Source organism: Lissotriton vulgaris, chromosome 2_1 (assembly GCF_964263255.1).
Source record: "Lissotriton vulgaris chromosome 2_1, aLisVul1.2, whole genome shotgun sequence".
Taxonomy (NCBI): domain Eukaryota; kingdom Metazoa; phylum Chordata; class Amphibia; order Caudata; family Salamandridae; genus Lissotriton; species Lissotriton vulgaris.
In genome coordinates this window covers 1,165,568,382-1,165,590,506 of record NC_141687.1, presented here as the reverse complement: position 1 = coordinate 1,165,590,506, position 22,125 = coordinate 1,165,568,382, and the positions used below count along the sequence as shown (strand labels likewise).

Genomic DNA, 22,125 nt, shown 5'->3' with positions numbered 1-22,125 from the left:
CCTCCCAACCCTCACCCTAGGCAAGTCACTCCGAGCTGTCTTAAAATAATACAATCCAAGTCTGCTAAGATGGGTCTCCGCAAAGGCAGTAGTGGAGAGATCGAATCGAGCAAACCACAACAGGCGGAAACCTACAGTGTTCATCAATTCCAATATCTTCGTGTCAACACAGATATTGGCTACCACTTACTAACTCTCCTCCCCAGGAATATCACTCACATTTTTATTTATTTATTAGTATTTTGTAAAGCGCCTGGTTACACTAGCAAGTGTGTCCCCGCGCTGTAAATGCCAATAAAAGGTGTTCGTTGCTGACGCTACTTTCGATATTAGTTGTTGGGGAAGAGTATTGTTTTCAGATGTTTCCTAAATTTAGTTTCTGAAGGTTCGGTCCGCAGTTCTACTGGCAGTAGATTCCATTTCTTAGCCGTTTGGACTCTGAAGGATTTTCCGCCCATTTTGGCTGTCTGGACCCTCGGGACATACACCTGTCCCGTCCCCTTGATCTCAGTTGTCGGATGGGTTCATACCATTTCAGAAGACCACGGAGGTAACTGGGGCCTTTGTCATGCAGAATGCGATGACCTATGCATAAGGCCTTAAAAGTCACCCGTTCCCTGATCGGGAGCCAGTGGAGGGTTTTCAGAGCTTTTTTAGAAGAAGCTCGCCTAGGAAGTTGTAAGATCAGACGGGCCGCTGCGTTTTGTATTCGTTGGAGTCTGGAAAGACTTTTTTCGTTGGCTCCAAGATACAGAACGTTCCCATAGTCCAGTCTAGATGTTATTAGGCTGTGGACTATGGTCTGGCGCACCAATACAGGCATAAGGTCAAGCGTTTTCCTGAGGACTCGTAGTATCCCGAAGCAGGTTCCTGCTACCTGTTTGGTCTGGTGGTCGAGCGTGAGGTTTTTGTCTAGCCAGACCCCTAGGTTCTTTGCTAAATGGCTAGGTGTGGGCAGATCACCCAACTCTTCCGGCCACCACGCTGATGTCCAAACTGATGGAGCTTTGCCTATAATCAGTACCTCCGTTTTGTTGCCATTTAAACGAAGGCAGTTGTCCTCAGGTTGTGTTAGGGTTACAGTCAGTTGCGTGTCGTCCGCATACGACACTGTCTCAACCCCAAACATCTCAGTAATTTCTCCTACGGGGGCTACATATAGATTGAAGAGAGTGGGGCTGAGACTGGAGCCCTGTGGCACTCCCTGATTGAGTTCTATTTCCTTAGACTTGAACTGTCCCTGGGCAACCTGGAAGGTTCGGTCGGTTAGGAAAGATTTCATCCATTCCCAAGCTTTCCCTCTCACTCCTCCATTTTTCAGACACTGTAGCAGTGTGTGGTGGGCTACAGTGTCGAAGGCGGCACTAAGATCAAGGAGAATCAGTGCCGCCGTCTGGCCCTTGTCAGCATATCCTCCTAGGGCTTCTGTTGAGGACAGTAGGGCTGACTCGGTAGAATGATGGGCTCGAAAACCCGATTGAGAGGGGTGGAGGAGTCCATTGGCTTCAACAAATGCTGATAGCTGCATATTCACAGCTTTCTCAGCAATTTTGGCGAAGTAGGGAAGAAGGGAAATGGGTCTGAGGTTGTCCAATATGTCCATGCTGATGTTGGTTTTTTTTCTCAGAGGCAGGACAGTCGCTTTTTTCCATGCGATGGGGACTTGTCCTGTACTAAAGGAGAGAGCCAGAAGGTGGCTGATACGGGGCTCCAGGATGGAGATGCTGTCATAGAGTCTTCTAGGGGTTGCAGGATCGCTGGGAGATCCAGATTTGATGCTGTTAGCTATACTGCATAGTGTTTCTTTGGGCGGAACTATAAATGCTGAGAGGCATTTATCCTCCTGTATGTGAGGGTGGTTGTCTACCTGTTCCCCGCCTGCTCTGGCCCTGTCTGGGAAGCTAGCGTAAATTTTGTCCACTTTATTAGCGAAAAATTCGGCTATTTGGTTGCACGTTTTAATTGATCCAGTCATGGGGGTAACTAGTGAAGTGAGATCGGAGAGTTCCCTGTAAACTAGGAACATTTCCTTCATAGAATTGTCAGCGTCTTTGATTCTGGTACAGAGGTAGGATTTCTTAGTTTTACATTGCCTTCAGCATTATTGGTATCAAGGGCCTTAGTGGCTTTGGCACGTTGACAGTAAACCTCAATGATATCAGGAGGCTTGCCATCATCTGAAGGTGGTCTACGACTGACTGTGACAAGCCTGCCTTCAGAAGCCACTCGTCAAGGTAGGGGAAAACTGGAATCCTCAACCTCTGAAGGTGTGCTGCGACCACTACCATCACTTTTGTGAACATCCAAGAGGCACTAGTGAGGCCGAAGGGAAGTACAACAAATTGAAATTAGTCCTGGCTCACCTCAATTCGCAAGTAGCATCTGTGGGACTGCAGGTTGGGTAAATGAAATAAAGCGTCCTGCAGGTTCAAAGCCACCATGCAGTTGCCTGGGCCGAAGGCAGACACCCTGGGTCAACATGAGCATATTGATTTTGCCCTTCCACAAGAATAGAATAGAACAATGGCTTCAATTCTTCTTCAGCATGAGGAAATAGAGCGAGTAACAGTCAGTCTCTATTTCTGGATCCAGAACCCTCTCTATGGCTTCTTGGGCAAAAAGAGTTTGCACTACTTGAAGCAGGATGAACAGGTGCTCTTCTGAAAATCACTCTGATGTAGGCGGAAGATACAGCAGGCCGGAAAGGAATGGCAGGGCATCGCCCCTTTAAAGGATCTGAAGGACCCATCTGTTGTATGTGATATTTCCGATCCTGCCTCCCACAGGGTGGTCGCTTGCCACTACGCGCAAACTAAAGGAGTTTGGAGCTATTGGCGTAGTATCAGGGGATTTGGAAGTTCCATTGTCCCTGGGGACCTGGACGTTATCTGCTTGGTCCTTGTTCCTCATCCTAAAAGGACTGGGGTGCCTGTTGTGGGGGCAGTGGGAATTGGCACTGCCAGGAAGCCAAACCTCTGGAGTAGCCCTGAATAGGAAAAAGCTACTTAGGAAATTGACTGTTACGAGTAGAAAGGCCCAAGGAACATGGCATGGCCCGGCTCTATTTAAGGCATATCAGGGCAAGTCACCTTTCCAGCCAAACGACCCGTTGAAAGGCATATCCATGAGTGTTGTCTGCACATATTCAGAGCAGCCCATGGATCAAAGCCATTATTAACTCCAAAGCTGCTGACTGCTCTGCCCAAGTGGTCGGTAGTGCCAGTCCACAACGTTTAATATATTTGGCTGCATCCTAACCATCCTTGATAGTTTTAGATAGGGTTGCTTTGAACACATTTGAGGCTGCAAGCAGGATCTAGCCAACCATGTCCCACTAAGCGTGGGAATATCTTCACAGGAAACAACTGACAGCGAAAGACCAGAGGGCTAGGCTGGCGAAGGAAAACATCAGTTTCATGAATGCTTTGATTCTCTTTGACTCTTTGTCTGCGGGCCTCCTAGGAAATGAACTGGGGTTCACCCTGCTGGTAGTAGTCTGAACCACCAGCTTCTGGTCACATTTGCCAGGCACCAGATTGAGAATCTAGTAATCAGCCTGCTCACAGGTGGACACAAACAAGGCTTAGACCATGTGCCCATTAAGGTGTTAGTCAGGGCTTCACTGAATGGTACTAAAAGCCCAGAGAAAGTGTGCGTTGGTTTCTGTAAGTCTAATACCTCAGCTGCCCATCTCATCACCAGAACGAAGGAGAAACTCTTCCGCCCATGAGCCATCAACAGAAAAAACAGAACCCAGTGTCCAGGAAACTGTCTAATCCAAAGGTCTCCTGGAAATCCATGTACAGATTTTCATCATCATCACAGTGTGGGGGAAAATAATCCCCATCATCTCCAGTATCATCTCCAAAAGCTGATTGATGCTGATCAGAGTTGGAAAAGAGAAGTTGTTGGAGCACGGCTCTAAGGTAAAGGCATGGATCTGTCTGAGTCAGATTGAACAGAGACAAGGTACGTTATTCCGGCTTTTGGACGTGACCACAGTCAGGGCAGAGACAAATTTGACTTGGAGTTTGATAGGGCTAACGGGAAAAGGTCGTCCACTGATCCGGTGGCATTGTGGCCTGTGTCGATGCCAAAGGTACCAGAGTGAATTTTGGGGTCAGAATGAAAGTCATCTTCTATTTTGGAGCGGAACTTGAGATGCATTCAGGAGGCACAGATGGTGTAGAGAGCAGACCTGTAAGGGGTAAGCTGACCGAAAGCCCCCATGGATCTTTTGGGTCAAAAGGCAAGCCAGAGAGAGTTGAAACTGTGCCAACGATTCACAACATCCTCTCTATCAAGGCATTACTCTGTTGCTGCATCTCAGATGGACTGGCAAACTTGGAATGCATTGGGATCTGGAGCAGAATCGGATCCTAGGCAGGGATCCAGGAGTGAGACAGAGAGCCACACTGACATCCTTGTGACTACTGTGGCTTAGAGTTGCAGGACAGAAATTAATCCTGCTTGAATTTCATGCGCTTCCACTTTGACTGACTGGAAGACTTGGACCTCGAAGACCACCTATTGCAGGAATGGCCCAGAGAGCGGAAACGAGCCTGCACCCTCAACTTCTGTGTATTTTTTCGGTTTGCTTTTGGGTTCCCTTCGCTTCAAGTGCTCGGATAACATTCAGGTTCATAAGAGACACTTTTCGCTGGCCATTAAGTCATTCCCAGAACCCTAACACCTGAGGCATACCTCCAGGGTCTATTACAGGTACTAGTTTGCACCTCGCTGAAAGACTCATGTTTGCATTCTGAACTCCTTGGAGGCCAACTGTTGTTATTTTGCAGAGCCCCCTTTTTATTTACGACGTGTAAATTCTGATTGTGTAGGTGGATAAGAGAGTACACGCTACTGCTCTCACTTTACAGCACCAGCCAACAAAGACTCACCAGGCTATAATGTCTGTGGGACAGCAGCAGTATTGATAAAGGCTGGAAGTGTTACCACCCATTTGGTAAAATGTGGATGTTCTGAAGTTAACCACTTATGACTTTTTCTGCAAGGAAGAAGTTTCAGCTTTGACAGTTGCTGTTGTCATAAAAAGATGCATAGCTCACCCAATGAGTCCTGCGCCCACGGCAATGAGGGGCTGAAGGAACATAATGGTCAAGAGTCTTGAAAATAAAAGATGGCAAATATGGTTAAGTTGACCTAGCAATTGACACCTTCACTACACCTGTTGCAAGAACTTTGAGGAAGGTGTTTATGTCATCAGTTGGAGAGATGTGAGAGGGTGGTTGGTGGCTGTCTGAGTGTTGGGAAGTGTCCCTTGACACTGCACAAACTGAATGAGGTTGAATAATAGGCGGACATGGCAGTCCACTGACTGCACACAGGCCCTGCGCTGGCAGGCCTGAGACATCATTTTAGGGCTACTCATGTGGGTGGCGCAATCTGCGCTGCAGGCCCACTAGTAGCATCTGTCATCACCAGCCCTGGCACACACAGTGCACTTTACTAGGGACTTCATGGTGACACAAATATGCCAATCAGGTATACCCAATCAATATGACAATTTACAGAGGGAGCACTTACCCTCTGACACTGATCAGCAGTGTCAGAGGGTCCAAAGCATCTAAACCAGCAAAAACGAAATCCAGCACAGCATCAAAAATACATGAGTCAGAGGCAAAAAGATGGGGGAAAAACCACGCCAAGGATGTCAGGTCTAACAGTATATGATAACTTCTCTGCCAAGTATGCATTTATCTCAGACTAGATTTCAGAGTCAGTGTGTCAATAGGCACAAAGGTGTTGGCAAAGATGGGTGTACAGCAGCTGAGAAGTTGCTCGTCGTTGAAGTGCAACACAAGGCAGCAATTGGAGAATTTATTTTTATTTATTTTGGCGATTTTTAGAGCGCGCAAATACCCTAGGGTGTCTCGGCGCTGTAGTTGCAGATCACTCCAGAGGAGGGGTGGATTAAGCAGGGAACAACCATGTCTTTAGTTGTTTTCTAAATTTAAGAAGGGTCGGTGCACACTTGATGTGTAGAGGAAGTGCATTCCACAGTATAGCTGTGGCCACGGAGAAGCGTTTGTCGCCCCAGTTGGCCCTTCTTGTACGGGGGACCATGAGTAGGTGCGCTGAGGATGACCGCAGGGTTCTTGAATGTTCAAGCGGTCGGAAGGCTCTTCTTAAGAATAGAGGTCCTTGGTCGTGAATAGCCTTATATGCAATGCATAAAGATTTAAACTTGATGCGGCTCCTCACAGGTAGCCAATGTAATTGTCGGAAGTAGGGGGAAACCGATGCAAATCTAGGGATAGATAGCAGTGTTCTGGCTGCTGCATTCTGGACAGTTTGCAGTTTATTAAGAACCTTTTGTTGTGTGTTGAGTAACAATGCATTGCAGTAATCTGTTTTGGAGAATATTAGTGCACTGACCAAGGTTTTGCCTGCATGTGGCGGTAGCTATGGGATTAGTTTTTTTATCCTTTTTAGTACGTGGAAGGAAGAGGAAACCACAGCGTTGACATGTTGCTGGAATGTCAGCTTATTATCGAAGATAACGCCCAAGTTGCGTACCTTCGTCACCGGTTCTGGAGGTTGTCCCATCTGGTGAGGCCACCATTGAGGGGACCAGGTTGGTTGAAGCCTCCCGAATGTCATCACTTCTGTCTTATCAGAATTGAGTTTAAGACAGTTGGATGACATCCAGGAGCTTATTGCCTTCATTCCCATTTGGAAATTGGCTGCTACCGAGATTCCGTCATTGTATATCGACAACACCAGTTGGGTGTCGTCAGCGTAGGTAGTGAGGGAGATTCCACAGGATTTTATGACCCTCGCCAGGTCCGACACATAGATATTAAATAGTGTCGGACTTAGCGAGGATCCCTGTGGTACTCCACATGGCAAGGAAAAGGTCTGGGATGTGAAATTGCCTAGTTTCACTGTTTGTGGACGGTTTGATAGGAATGAAGCCAGGAGGTTTTTTGCTTTGCTTGTGATTCCTAAGGCTTCGACACGGTCGATCAAGGTGGCGTGGTCGACCGTGTCGAAGGCCGCAGATAGATCCAGGAGGACCAGAACTGCTGCTCCTCCGTTGTCCATCGTAGACCTAATCTCATCTGCTGCTTTTAGCAGTGCCGTCTCTGTTCCGTGGCCTTGTCGGAACCCAAATTGGGTCTCGTCCAGTAGATTATTGTGATGAATGTAATTTGACAGCTGGGTATTCATGATCTTTTCAAAGATCTTTGCAGGGAATGGGAGGCAGGCGATGGGCCTATAGCTAGCAGGAAGGAGAGGGTCTAGACTAGGTTTTTTAAGCAGCGGTTTGATTATTGCTTTTTTCCACTGCGGGGGGTATACACCGGATTCAAACATTGCATTACAGATGGTGGTTAGAGGAGGGGCAATAACCTCCGAGATGAGGTTGAGGATGCTTGGAGGACAAGGGTCCAGAGGTGAGCCGGATTTTGTTCGAGCGATCAGTGGTTGAATGAATTCACAGGAGGTGGGTTCAAAACCTGCGAATATGGGGCCGGTGTCAGCTATAGAGTGAGAGGGAATGGTCGCTATCTCAGGTGTAAATGTATTAAAAATAGCTCTGACCTTGTCCTCGAAAAATTTGGCTAATGCATCAGAAAGGGCTTGAGACCCTTCTGACTGAGGAACAGATGGGTTGGACAGGTAAGTTACTACTTGAAATAGTTTCCCTGAGGAATTTTTCGCCTCATTAATTTGGCTTGTATAGTACGTGGTTTTTTCTGTTTTTATGAGTTTTTTATAGTTAGTGAGAGCGCTTTTGTAACTGATCTTGTCAGATGTGTTAAAGTTACGGCGCCACTGCCGTTCAAGGTTTCTGCAGTGCTGGCGCTGAAGTCTGAGCGGCTCAGAGAACCAGGGTGCTGATGGGCGTATTCTAGTCCGGTGGGAAGTTTTGGAAGGTGCTAGTTTGTTGCAGGCTTCGGTCAGGGTTTCCGTATAAGTATCTGACGCTGCTATGGGGTCGTGTTCATTAAGTAATGGGATATCCAGGATCATCTGAGTAAGGCGTTCGAGATTTAAGTTCTTCCAGTCTCTGAATTTAGTAGAATGGGGAAGAGACAGTGGAGGGGGCGTGGGTTTAGTAGGAATAGAGAAACATATAGCGGAATGATCCGTCCAGATTAGAGGAATGATCTCTGTGATGGAGATTTCAGGGTTGTTGGTGAATAATCCATCCAACGTATGACCTGCTTTGTGCGTGGGTTTTTTAACAATTTGTGTAAGACCGGCAGTCTCTAAGTCTCCAAGTAACGTTACAGTGTCAGGGTCTTCTAAAACTTCGAGGTGAAAGTTAAAATCACCTAGGATGGTGAAGTGTGGTGCTCCAATAGATGTCTCGATTATGTGATCCAGGCGTGCTAGAAACTTGGCTCTGGATCCTGGAGGGCGGTAAATCAGCATGCCTTTGAATGTTGCTTTACTGGATAGGCCTATTGAGAAGAGGAGGGCCTCGCATTCAGGATAGGATGAATTGAAGATTATTATTACTGGAGCAACCTCTTTGGTAGCGGGCATAAGCCGGAAAGCACTCTGAATCAAACAGAGCTGGATGTCTTTAGCCCTCATTTCTTCAACCACTCAGACGAGAAATGAAGAGGCATATGACTGGTTTCAGAGTGTTGTTCTGGCATGGAGAAGTCCTTCATTGTTTATGTTCTGGACCTCTGGTGAGGAAAAGATACCTCTTCTCAATGTAGTAGTCCTCAATATCGACCAGAATTTTGTTTTGTTTGATGTGGTGAAGTCTCTTTTTGGATTTTCCATTGTGGATGTCTTTGGAAATATTTGGACTGTCAGGGGTAACAGGTGCCCTCCTCTACTCACTTTTCTGGCACTCCAGATGGAGTTTTCTGGAATTGCTCCTCTTCACAGCCATGAAATTGGATACTTTCTCTTTTCGTCAGGGTACACCTGGAAAAGCTCACCATGCTTGATTTTCTCAGGACGAGGAATATCTAGCAAGCACACAATGCACATCCCTGAAAATTAGATTGGCAGAAACTATTTCAAAATCATGATATACGACTATGATATCCTGCTTACTACTAATAACCCTTAGAAAAGTCTCACATACTAAATATTTTGATGCCTCAAGATCAAATATGTTCACTGAAGACATGCATCCTCTCCTGATGGGCCTTAGATTCGATCATCTATTTAGGAGGTTAAATCACTCATCTAGTTGATCAAGTGATAAATGCCAACTTTTCTCCACTACTAAGAATAATATGTAGGGACTTTAATATGTGACACGTGAAAACTTTGTCGTGGCTTGGGTTAGCTGCAATAAACATGTCAATACTGTTTATGATTTTATTTCGTTTCCAGACAACACTACTGCTTACATTTCTTCCTTTGTGGAATAAGATCCAAAAAACAATGAACGGCTTATTCTAGGCAGGAAAATACCCCTGACTGGTAGTGCCCAAAACCCTGAGCAACTAAGTATTTGGCCTTGATGCTATTTAAAGATACGTTCATGTTGGCCCATTACGTTACCTTGTGGAAAATAAAAAAGGCAGAAACTGAGAAGCTTTATCACCCAAGTGATAGCTGGTGTCTATATTTGGAAAGCACCGTGGCTGGAGAGGCAGCATCGCAGCTGGGAGGTTATTCTTATCGCTGGACACACATACCTTACAGTCCATCTGGAATAGAGTCTCTAACAAATATGGCCTCTTGAATTCCCATCCTCAATGTCATCCATAACGGTTAGCCCAGGCTTTAACCTTGCACTACACAAGATATGAGTCCTTAAATGGACCTCCCATGGTTGCCTTAGGATAGAGCGAGCTGTTTGATCTTATACCATTGACATAATTTAAAACTCTTAAGGGAATCGATGGCCTCCTTGAAAGTGACAGGAATAGGTACTATCAGATTTGGCATCACTAAACATAGAACACACTAATCACAGAGCACATGCTGACAAACAGATATAATTAATTAATTGGCATAGGAGGACTTTGTAATGGGTACACGTCTGTGTAAACAGCAATTTTAAAATAGTGCGAATGGATTTTACATACATCAAAAGCTATAGATTTTGTTAAAGCAAACTGTAAAAAGAATTGATCTGCTTAATTCAAGTCCTGTTGCGTGAACAGGTAACACATGTATGATTATTTGCAAACCTAGTTGGAGAAAGAATGTATGTAGCCATGATTTGCAGGAATTTGATGAGAAACGCATGGTATTTACATGTTTCCGGAAAAGATCTGCATGGGATCCCAGCTGTGGATCAGCTTCTCTTATAAAATGCATCACATCATCCACCGTCCAGAAAGCAGGATCCTTGCAGCTCGGCTTACTGGCATCACGCGATCCCAAGTACCTATCTGATCCTAGAATGCAACACAGAAGAAAATAGAGGATTTAAAATACAATTATTTTTGCAATTAAAGGCATCTGTTAATCAAAATCTTTCCTATTTCTCATTGAGGAGACTCTTAACAAAATAAAGGTTAGCCCATGTCTGTAATTCAAACAAATCTGCATGCCAATAAAAGGAATCTTTTTTGTGGTCCCTGTGGCTAAGACTGATGAGGTGTTTCAATCCAATTTACACAAATGTCAATTCTGTGACCTACTTTTACCTTGGTTGTTGTGCTAGCAGTACCAAAATCCAATACTGAGGACTTAGAAAATGTTTTATTAAAAACAGCTCTGAGAACTGAGGGGAGACCGGGACCAACCTGCTCGTCTATCCGCCCATGGTCCATCATGGGTGGCTCAACTTCACAGATGTTCCTGCTAAGTTCCCAGAATCAAATCCAGTTCAGTGGTCCTTCGCCAAAGGGGTTTCAGAGCATCTGGAACTGCCTGTGGCTACAGCCTAGGCCCACTGAAAATTTCCAACTTTCAAAAATAGAGACTAAGGGCCACAATCATCGTGCATTTTACCGGTAGCAAACAGGGCGATTCACAGAATCCGCTAGTTTGCGACTGGTAAAATGCCTTTTCAGATGCATCAAAGGCATTGCATTCGCAAAATAAGTAATCGCAATTAATTGTGATTACCTAAATTGCGTATGTTTTTCCAGAATGGCAAATTGTGATTCTCTATTTGGGATGCAACAAGCCTTTCCTAAATGTGACTTTGCATTTAAGAAACACTAATTACCATCAACTGCAAGTTTATGGTACTGTGCAAAAACTTTGAAAAATGCACAAAAGTACATTTTTTAAAGTGCCATGTGGCGCACAAACATGGCGATCACACATGCCCTTAGGGCATATATGTGCTCTATATGTGCACACAAGCCAATGTGGGGGTGCATCAGGGTGGCCTTTTGGCCTCCTAGCACCCATGAAATTGCATGCGCAATTTGCGATTACCTATGTTTGTTTTGACATTTTGTCGCAGGGGGAACAGTGCAACTGATTTTTAGAAAAAGACATTTGCAGGGTAGCCCAACATTAATGTCACATAGTTAAACGGAATCTTGTCAAGATAAATCGGTGATGGTTATTTTCTACAAGGGTAAGATATGAAGATGGGCCATATAAAGTTGGTGGGATCGCAATATAAGCAATTACTGTTACTTTTTCTCCATTTCTATTCCACATATCTTGTGCACATTTCTCTAGAAAAATCCTTTTTAGACTCATCTTACTCCAAGATTCACAACTTTCAGGTTGGGCATAAAGATCCCCCAACTCCCTCGATTCAAGGGTACACCTTACATATTGTAGCCAAATGAATTTTGAGGCATGCTCCATTTTCATTACGTCCCTCAAGATTAATTGGTTTGGCTGTACCACCTCCCGTTTCCACATAGACAACCATAGTAGAAAAGGGGCTAATTTGATTGTATCCGTAATGTATAGTAATGCTAACTCTTTATGGATTATATAATTTGAGGAAGCCTTTGGTAAAGACAGTAATCTTTGGGCGAAACTGTCCTCTATCATTTGTAAGCTATACCCTTGAGTTGTGCCCCAGATTGCAGCCCCATACGTTGCTACGGAAACTGTTTTTGCCACATAAATTCTAACCATCTCATGTATTGGTTTATTACCCAGGTTAAAAGTAAATCTAAAAATTGCAGCTATACTTTTCCTCATCTGTGTAGCTCTCAGGGTCACCACAGAGTTCCAATCTAGTTTAGTGTCAAAAATCAAACCTAGATAAGTGAAATGATCTACATTTTTAATTGTTCTTCCTTCAACATTATACTTAGCACTTTTTATCCTTCTTTTCCCAATAGACAAACAAAGACTTTGTTTTGTTAACATGTAAATCTAGGTTCTTCATGAAAAGGTCATAGTTCGTAATACTCTTTTGTAAGGAAAGGGGTGTTCGGGCAAGTAAAAGCGCATCATCTGCATACAATAAAATTGGGAAATGGGTCGTATTCGCTCCCGGCGTATCTATAGATTTTACCACCAGGATGTTATTTAGGCTATTAGTATATAGCAAGAACAGAAAGGCTGTGAGTACCCAGCCCTGCCTTACACCATCTGCAATAGTGAATGGTCTGGTGCACTCCCCTTGTTTACCATGACGCACCCTTGCAGAGGCTCCTATATACATTTGTCTACTAAAGCAGATAATTGCGATATCCACCCCCATTTGCTCCATAACATGCCACAACTTATTGTGATTGACACAATCAAAAGCGGACGAAAGGTCCATAAATGCCATATATAAATTTACTTGCTTGGCCTGTTTATATTTTGCTGCTAGTAGAGCCAAATTCAGGCATTGGTACACCGTTCCTCTGCCCTTCCTGAACCCATATTGCACCTCAGCAAGTATCCCTTTTCAGCTGCCCATTCTTCCATTCGATTCAGCAATACTCGTAACATTACTTTAGCGGTGCTGTCAATTAAAGCTATCGGCTGATAATTTACAGGATCTGAACCATCGCCTTTCTTATGTATTGGGAAAATTATCGATTGTTTCCATAACGGGAGAGGACCTATAGTACTGATGGTGTTAAATACGAGTGTTACGAAGAGTACCAATAGCGATCTGTTTGTTAAAAATAAATCAGCAGGGCCCCCGTCTGGGCTTGCTGCTGTGAGAGGAATAGTTTGAATCAGCTCTATCTCTTCCATCTAAAAAAACCACAAGGGGCTAATTCCTACAGAGGGTTCAGACCATTCGTCTGTACTACCTTCCTTATGTTTTTGGAAAATGTTTTTAAAGTGGTTTACTCAGGTTTCCTCGTCAATTAACACATCAGTCGTTGGACCTCGCACCGCCTGTAAAAAGGGGGTATTTACAACCTCCCAGAATGACTTACTGTCGGTAATAATGGCCGCTGCCCTTAATTTCTCCCACCCATGCTTCCTATCTCAGTTGTTTTTTCAGCTGCTCTATGTGTGATTTTTAAATTACTCTGAGATTTGTAATTAGTAACTTATCCCTAGATTTTTCTTTAGAGTCTTTACTCAATTTTTCTAAATTGCTGTGGGATTTTTCTTGTGTTGTTTTCTTCCACCTTATTACTGTTTGTGTGCTACATAAATACTTTACACATTGTCTCTAAGTTAAGCCTGACTGCTGGTTTTACCTTTCTACACAGGATTAAGCACAGGTAAATGTAGTGACTTTTGTGGTTCACCCTGCCAGGGTTTGTGGCTGCTGCTTTCCCAGAGCTCACCCCCCCATCCAACCAACAACCCAATTTCTTACACTCCTTACTTGCATGCATAGCTGGGTACACCGATAACTAAAGAAACATTCTAGTTCACCAGGAAGGAGAAGGTACGTAAAGCTTCTCTAGCACTTTACATTGTCTTGAATAGCATTCCTGCCAGTGAGGTATTTATGCATCCCTCAGTCCAGCTTTCCCTGTCTTCCTCCTTTTGGAGATTACCCTTAATAGTCAAATGGATGTAGTGTGTTAACCCAGCAGAAGGTGAAAGTAGCTGGTTAACAATTCACTTTCTCTCGTGGCCTTGTTAACAGTGTCTGAGGGAAGTGTCTGGAAGTAGACATGTCTGAAACATTCAATCCTAAGGACCAGGACTAGTTGAACCGGATTCAGCAACACCCTCTCCCATATAGATCCAGCTGCAGGGTTTACTTCCATGCTGTCCACAATATTCCCCTAAGGTTCCTTCCTGGATTTTATGAGCACCTAGGTGAAAGCCAGTGATACCCTGTAGCACCTCTGTCCAGTGCAGCTCCAATTCCACTGGTAAAGATCTGTTTTTCCCAATTTAGTGCAGCTCCCAATTCCAAATGATCAACTCATGACGGTTCCTCGACCCGATCACTGCCAATCCTCCACCCGTATTCATGTACAGGCCCAACTTAAATCTTGGTTGCATCTACGAGTATTGGTCATAGAACGATATGTTCTTAGAAAGCTCAGAGATTTAGAAAACATTTTTTTCTGAGCTCGACATCTCAGTCTATATAGATCAAGTACTGAGCACCAAAGGACTGTCCAGTCTTTTTAGGTCTGTGAATCCTTCAACTCAGCCTGTCTTGATGAATGCAACTAATGTGAACTTCAGGCTTCCCTTGCCCCATAGCTGACAGCTATCGAACAGGCAATTAGTCACTTCTTGAGCAACAAGACTGTGACAGCCTAGTAGTACCACAGATGTCTCTGCCCCCAAGTGGTCGGCACAAGGTTGTTCCCATACCAGGGTCTAAATGTACACCCTGCAACTGCACTTGGACCATCGTCAGGAAGACCATCTCATCCTGGTCCATTAATTTTTGGTTCCACTCTTGGAATGGTAGAGACATGCACTTGACTCCTTGATAGGACGCATCTTCATCATGACCTGGTCGCGGCTTGTGGCCACAACTGAAATCTCAGAGGCTTGCTGGCAATCCAAAATTGACAATAACTCATGGCCTAAAGTAACTATGACTTGTGCTCTTGCCATGCACTGCTAATTACCCCACATATTACATCACTCATGACATCTTCTATGACCTCATTGATAATATTATTGTAACATTTGCAGTAAAATGATTGATTAGATAACTGTGCATGGTGGCAGCATATGTTATAGTTACCTTAGGGTATGAGTTATAGTTACTTGAGAGAACTAGAACTGCTGAATTTCTGTGGTTTTGTGTGTGTAAATTTGGAACCAAACTATAACGTCCATGTAACCTTTTGTTATATATATATAGTCCTGTGGCCTCTAACTATGTATAATGAGTAAGCAGTACATCAATTGCAGGACCATGAGTGCTACAACTGGATCAGTCCAACCAACATGGTGGGTATCAAACAAAAAAAAAAAAAGAAAAATACCACAATGAACTATACCGATGGAGAGGAACAGGACTCATAAGTAAGCTTGAATTTGACTTTCTGAAAAATGACTACCCCATAACACCTCAATTGTACCTAATACCAAAGGTGCACAGGAACGAACAACAGCCCCCGGGTAGACCAATCGTCTCCGCCATAGGAAGCCTTTTTGAAAATACGAGTATATTCATTGACTTTTTCTTACAACCATATGTTCGTGATTTACCTGCGTTCATCAAAGACACAGGAGACTTTCTTACTAAAATATATGACTGTGATTGGAATGAAAATTATGTGTTTATGACCCTTGATGTTCAAACATTGTACACCAGCATCAGACACACCGATGGTCTGAGGGCCCTGCAATACTACCTAGGAAAGTGGCCAATAACACTGCACCAACACACATGGATGCTTCTAGAGATGGCAGAATGGTGTCTTACAAACAATACTTTCATTTTTGATAGACTGCATTACAAGCAGATACAGGGTTCTGCCATGGGTACTAGTTTCTCCCTCAGCTATGCTAATTTGCATATGGGCTGGTGGGAGGAGCAAGTACTCTTGGTTACACAACAACAGGCATGACAGAAAATGTGGTGATATACAAAAGATTTATAGATTATATCTTTATTCTATGGCAAGGCTCATGTGAAAGGGCTACGAAGTTTGCATCTGAAATTAACAACAGTTTAAACCTCGCATTCACTTGCACAACAAGCACAACAACCATCCAGTTCTTGGATTTAGAACTTTTTGTGGCCAACAACAGAATACAAACCCGCACATATAGAAAACCTACAGCTGGTAATGCAATTTTGCACGCCCAGAGCTTCCACCCGACAAAACTTAAGGAATCTATACCTTATGCAGAATGCCTTAGGATGACACGTAACTGCAGCAGGGAGGTGGACCTCAAGGATTCAAAAGAGGAACTCTTTATGAGACTCAGAAATAGGGCATACAGTAACCAAACACTGGCTAATGCAGAGAAGAAGAGCACTAATAGGAGCAGGAATGATCTCCTATTTCCAACAAAGAACAACTCTGTACAAACCAGTAAAAAAGTCACAAACAACACTCCCAGACTCATTACAGGGTACAACACATATCACGCCAACCTCCTTAAGATTGTTAACAGGCACTGGCCGTTAGTACGGAACGACCCAAGTTTGGGCCCTTCATGTGACAAATATTCACCTGTCCCATTTAGGAAAGCAAAGTCTATGAGAAACGACCTAGTGTGCAATGCCCCCACAAACATTAAAGGATGCCCGTGGCTTCAAGCCCAGAAGGGGTTCCGGAGGTATTTTAAGTGCAAAGCCTGTAGACACGGAACTAACACCACCTCAGTCAATCTTCCATTTAGACACACTCCCTACACCATCAGAGGGAGCTACACATGTAAGACAGACTTTGTGGTCTACGTACTCGAATGCACATGAGGCAAGAGCTACGTAGGCAGCACTATACATCAGGCACACGTAAGAATACTTCAACACCTTAGGGCAATTGCAAATGACGACCAGGCATACCCTGTGGCGAGACACATCAATACACATCACGCAGACATTGCACAAGACCTAGCCTTTTTCTGTAAGTGACAGCATACCCAAAACAAGCATTTGCAATGCAATAGGTCTCGCATTTGCGAGAGATTAGGCTATTGGCATAGTAAATGACAATGCCTTTTATTTATGTTTTAAAAATCAACACGTAAATAAAAGGCATTGCCATTTACAATGCAAATAGCACAAACTCTCACAACTGCAAGACATATTGCATTGCAAATGCTTGTTGGTATGCTCAACGGGTGGGACAAAGATGAAGTGCTGGATGCCTAAAACAAACAAAACCAGCAAAAAGAAAGCAAGCAAATAGGAGTTTCAAAACACAAAGCCAATGGTAAGCATGGGCAAAATGCATCCCTAGGGAAGCTTTCAGCATGTTCCCAATTTGTCTTTGCAAAGGGAGAATTGATGGCCTGTTCGTGAAAATGTTTTCCACATTCTTCAAAAGGGGCTTACCATTATTTCCCATTTCTATTTTCTAGTTTTAAGGTGGAGATGCTAACTGTGCACAGGGAATAAAGAGTGGGTGAAGAGAGCTGGGAGGAAAAGGTTGTAGAATAGGCATGGGAGGGGAAAGGAAAAGGTGTGGGGAATAGAGGAAGATGGGGCAAAGGAGAGGCAGGGGAAAGAAGGAGTTATGTATGACACCTTAAATAAGTGAGAGAGGAAGAGGGAGGGATGTAACGGCATGGTTTGCACTATAGAAATACCATATGCATTCAAGCAAACAAAAAGGTTCAAACGGACACGTTATAGGGTTACTGTGGAGCTTAACTTCTGCAGTTTGGTCTGGGTGGAATGTGAAACAATAGACTTGGCATCAGGGTCTACTCTGCTGCCCAGGAACTGTTATCTGATTCAATGTACATTTTGGCCATTCTTCAGTAACAATGGACGTGTTGCCTTGTATTTGTAAAAATGTACCATACTCGATGCAGAACCCAGAGAATGATGTTAAAGAAGTGAAAAGGGCTTCACCACAAAAGGAAATGATGACCAGATGGGACAGTAAGAACTATGTGAGCTTGAGGCAGAGTTTGGATGTTAAAACTGCCCTAACTGGACGTGGTTGCAGTAACTGAGGTCACACCAACCCTTGCATCTAACTGGCCCACAGAAACCCAGTAATGTTGGGTTTTTTACTGCCCAATTTTTTTACAGCCCAACCACAGGTATCCGGGCCCATTTTTCCTTCCTTGATTTAATGCCCTTGCTTTGCCGCTGACATCAATTGCAACACCACCTGAACACCTGGCTGAACGATGGCAAGAATTTCCTGCTCTGTAAATATGTAATATTTAATTGTCCAAGCCTAATCGCTGTTAAAATGGAATCCTGAGTGAATTTGTATATATTTCTATCTCTAACCACTAGTATATGTAGTGGCCACACCGAATGTGTTTGTGCCTTCAAATACATAATGCTTGGTGATCATCCCTGACAGACCTCAGGTACCCAAGGGTTACTCTGTTAGACACAACCTCCACCGAGGAGGCGCTCTAAAATCTAGAGAAGACATTGTTCAACTCTGATATCCTCCAAGTAATCAAACCAGGCAATGGGCACCAGATTCAAGGTGGTGACTGTCAGCATTATCTCAAATCGTGTGACTTTTAGAATTGTTTCAAATCTCTGTGAATTCAGCACGGGAGAATCACCTACAGGGTAGAAAAGTCGAGGGATTCTTGTGCACCCTCAAAAAGGTACTGAGGCTTGCAGCCAAACAGGAGAACAACTTCGAAAAAAATGTACCAGTTCTTGCAGGGGTACTGGTCCAAAATGTGGACTCCACAACCATGGGGGACCCTGGTATGTCCCTTGCAGAGTGCCATATGGGAGACAGAACCCCCTCATTCTTTGTGGCCCAACTACTTTCCAATATAGATGTCTACTTGGGGTCAGACCATAATGCTGCCAACAGTGATAAAATAAAATGGTCCAGTACACCCATCAACAGCTAACACCGAGACACAAAGTTTCAGAAGCTTCTTGACCCTCACTCAGTGACAATGGACGGTGTCAGCAATGCTGTGATAACACAATTGTTAGATATGAACCATCCAACACAAATAGAAGCGTACAACCATACAAATGAGATACAACACTTCTGCTAGAACCTTAAGATGGCACACAAAAAACTGCAGAAGACACATCGACCCAGTGCAAGGAATATCAAAGCAAATAGAAGCTCATTGGGTCAGCAGTACCTTTGCATACCCTATAAAACCCTGCAGCTAAATGTGTACCTGGGAATCTCCACTACAGCGTTATGCCTTGTAGGGCTGTGCATGAAAGAACCACATAAATCTCTCCTATCATGATGTAATTAATCACAATCTAACCTTATGTACATGTCTTCCCCATTGTCTGAGGTCTCACTTTTACCTAACCCTGAATCTCAACCTAATGACTGTTTAATAATTTCTAGTTAACAGCATGAGAAACAAACTGTGATCAACACAGTGGTAATATCCTCGTGCGAAAACTACAACTAAGTGTAAAATTATCTATGTAATTAAACATCTTATTGCCCAAATCACCTCTCTGCAAAACTTCCCAGTAAACTTCCATGAGTAAATAATGCACTAAATTGTGTAAAATACCATAACAAACCATCACAAATCATAACCATCAAGCATGGCTAAATCACCAACACTGGCCTGCCATGGAGTAGAATGTATGTTGATACAACGCATTCCGTTGCAACGCTTGCCTTTTCCACGCATGCGTTGCAACGGAATGCTTTTTCAACGCACAAGCTTTACTACGAATATTCCTTTACCGCGCATACCTTAACAACGATTTTCATTGTAAATGTATGCTTGGTAAGGGAATACTCTTTGTAAAGGTTTTACCCCTTACGTGACTCCCCATCCCCAATCCTTCTTATATTTACTCCTGCCCTTAACCCTTTTATATATCTTTTTTTATAATACTAAAATTCCCCTAACCTCCTCACGTTGTCTCCTCTCCATCTTCCGTGGTGACGTCCTACCTCGTAAAGATGAAACGGAAGTTTGTTTCCGTTTCCTCTTAAACGACGCAGATTGCCTGGACTACTTCACGTGACTTCAGGTGAGTTTTTATTTTTGAGGGGGAGACCCCCCAAGCCCCCTTTTTTCCCTACTTTTTTGGGGGGGTGACCCCCAAGCTTCCCTTTACCACACATGCCTTTACTACGTATCTCGTAGTAAAGGTATGCGTGGTAAAGGCTTTCGTGGTAACCACGCATGCGTTGTAATGCATGCGTGGTTAAGCCTTTCGTGAAAACGGCTTCGTTGTAGTGGCCGTTTCCCATAGTACACAAGGTGTAGGAAACCATGGAAACAATCAACTAGGGCAGTGTAAGGCAGAGAAAATGTGTCCACTTCCAGTAGGGTCTTAGGACTAAATATCTCTAGGCAGCATTGGTATCTCTAAAGAAACCATCCCAGTCCCAGGGCCTCTTTGAGTCATGGAAAGAAGAGGTGACAGGAGAAGATGCCAGCTGAAGGGAGGCAGGTGTCCTAGGCAGACAACACAGAAGAAGGACTCCTGGTGTAATTCCGTGGTCCTTATGAATGAATTACTCTTGGACTCGGGGTGAGACCCTAAGGCCCTAGCGTCTGAGCGCAGGGGTGTCCTGGCCACCCGAGACCAGCTTTCACCGTCTCATATGTGGTTGGTGTAAAGATTGCAACTTGGTACTTTTTGTCAAGATGTGCTCAGTGCAGAGAGTGGTGCTGGAACAATTTTCCGAGTGAGTGTGCTGGCCATAACATCCTGACTTGCTTTGTAAATCAAGCATGTCTTTATTTGCATGTACTAGCAAATCTCTGGAACACTGTCACCTTCTCCGCTCAGCAATACACTTGAAAGAGTAAAAAGTGTGCAAATTACAAAATACCGGTAACGGGCAGAAAGAAATAGTAAACACAGTGACCCGTGCTAAAATAATTAGCAGCACTTTTTCACACAGAACTGCCTGTCAGGACACCGTTTGTAGGCCTCGTTATTGTTGATTCTTGACCTGGGGTGCATCAGAGATATATGGACGTGCCGCAGCACCTCGGCACCCCTTCTTACATATACAGATGTGTCCCATTTTGTGACTTACCCTCCCCCACCTTGCTTTTGTCAACTTCTTTAAGAGATGCTAGTACAGCGATGGTGACAGGGCGCGTTGTAACACTTCTTTTAGCCTGACTTTAAATGCATGTGCATCTGTGACGCAAGGCGCGGCTGTTTAGAGATAATAGAAGACAACGCCCAAGTCAGGGCGGAAAGTTTTTGGCCTGTTGCACCTGAGCATCGTGCCCTGAGGCGCGAGTGCCTTCAACACCTGCTTCTTACCCTCCTCTCAGCTGCGCGCGCTCTCTCCAGTGATAAAAGCCCCTGTGCTCCATTCACTTCACTGGGGGAACTCAGTGGCTGGCTTCTGCTTATTAACATTAGCGGCTCTTGGTGTTTTTCTGTGTAAGCTCTTCACTGACTACTCTGGGGGTCTGATAGGTTGGCGGAGTTTTGCATACACGTGAAAGCCGTGGCTACGCTAAGGATTGATTTGTGGTTCATTGCCTATTGCTTTTAAGGTTGGCGCTCCTACTGGCACTTGGATGAATGCAAGGTCTATTGCTCTCTCATCTCAAAGATACTCATTAAACAAGTTAAGACAGCTCCGTTTCCTCGATGCATGATCTGCTGCCACCTTGTGACCTTGCGGGAGCCCTGCACTTCGAACGCATAGTTAATTATCCCAGACCAGGCTTGCAGACAAACAGGCTCGTATTCAATTTGCGCTCGCCTTGAACTGTTCAAACAAGCTGGCCCGTGGAGCCGACGGAAGAAGGGGGACGGGGCAGAGAAAGTGAAAGCACGGGATGTGCGCGCTGACAGGAGATGTGCACCCGTACGGAGTGCACATCTTCTGTCCGTACGCGTGCACATCTCCTGTCTGCGCGTGCCACCTCCTGTCTCCCTTCCAGCACCAAAGCGGCAGCAATAGTCTCGCTAGCGAAACAGCGCATGCGCTACGTTCGTAGCGAGACCTAAACATCAGAGGCGGCAACAGACAATTGGCATTGAGAAGACTTGAGTCAAGATATATAATCCTTCTAGACTCAAAAATCTCCAATGGGATGAACGTGGATGAGGCTTTAAATGTGCACCTCTAGTCCTCAGCTGCTTGGCCTGCAAACTTTAACCCCTCCGTAACAACTATATCTCACCTACTCTAACTTTCAAGAATTTTAATTGACACAGTTCACAATTTTCTTTTTAAACAACACCCGTAACACTTTTCACTCACTCTTTTACAATTGTATCAAACATGGTCACTA

The 22,125-nt window shown here is 44.3% G+C and overlaps 1 protein-coding gene across 2 annotated transcripts in view; it reads right to left on the bottom strand.

The window, feature by feature from the left end:
• Positions 1 to 22,125, bottom strand: part of SCMH1 (Scm polycomb group protein homolog 1) — a 413,339-nt gene that overhangs the window by 10,684 nt on the left and 380,530 nt on the right. For both annotated transcript variants that reach the window (XR_015308461.1, XM_086956860.1), the window contains exon 14: positions 10,207 to 10,349. Coding sequence is in view for 1 of the 2 variants with exons in the window: in XM_086956860.1 (XP_086812986.1) it covers positions 10,207 to 10,349 (143 nt within the window). In the remaining variant the exon portion in view is untranslated. The remainder of the gene's footprint in view (positions 1 to 10,206; positions 10,350 to 22,125) is intronic.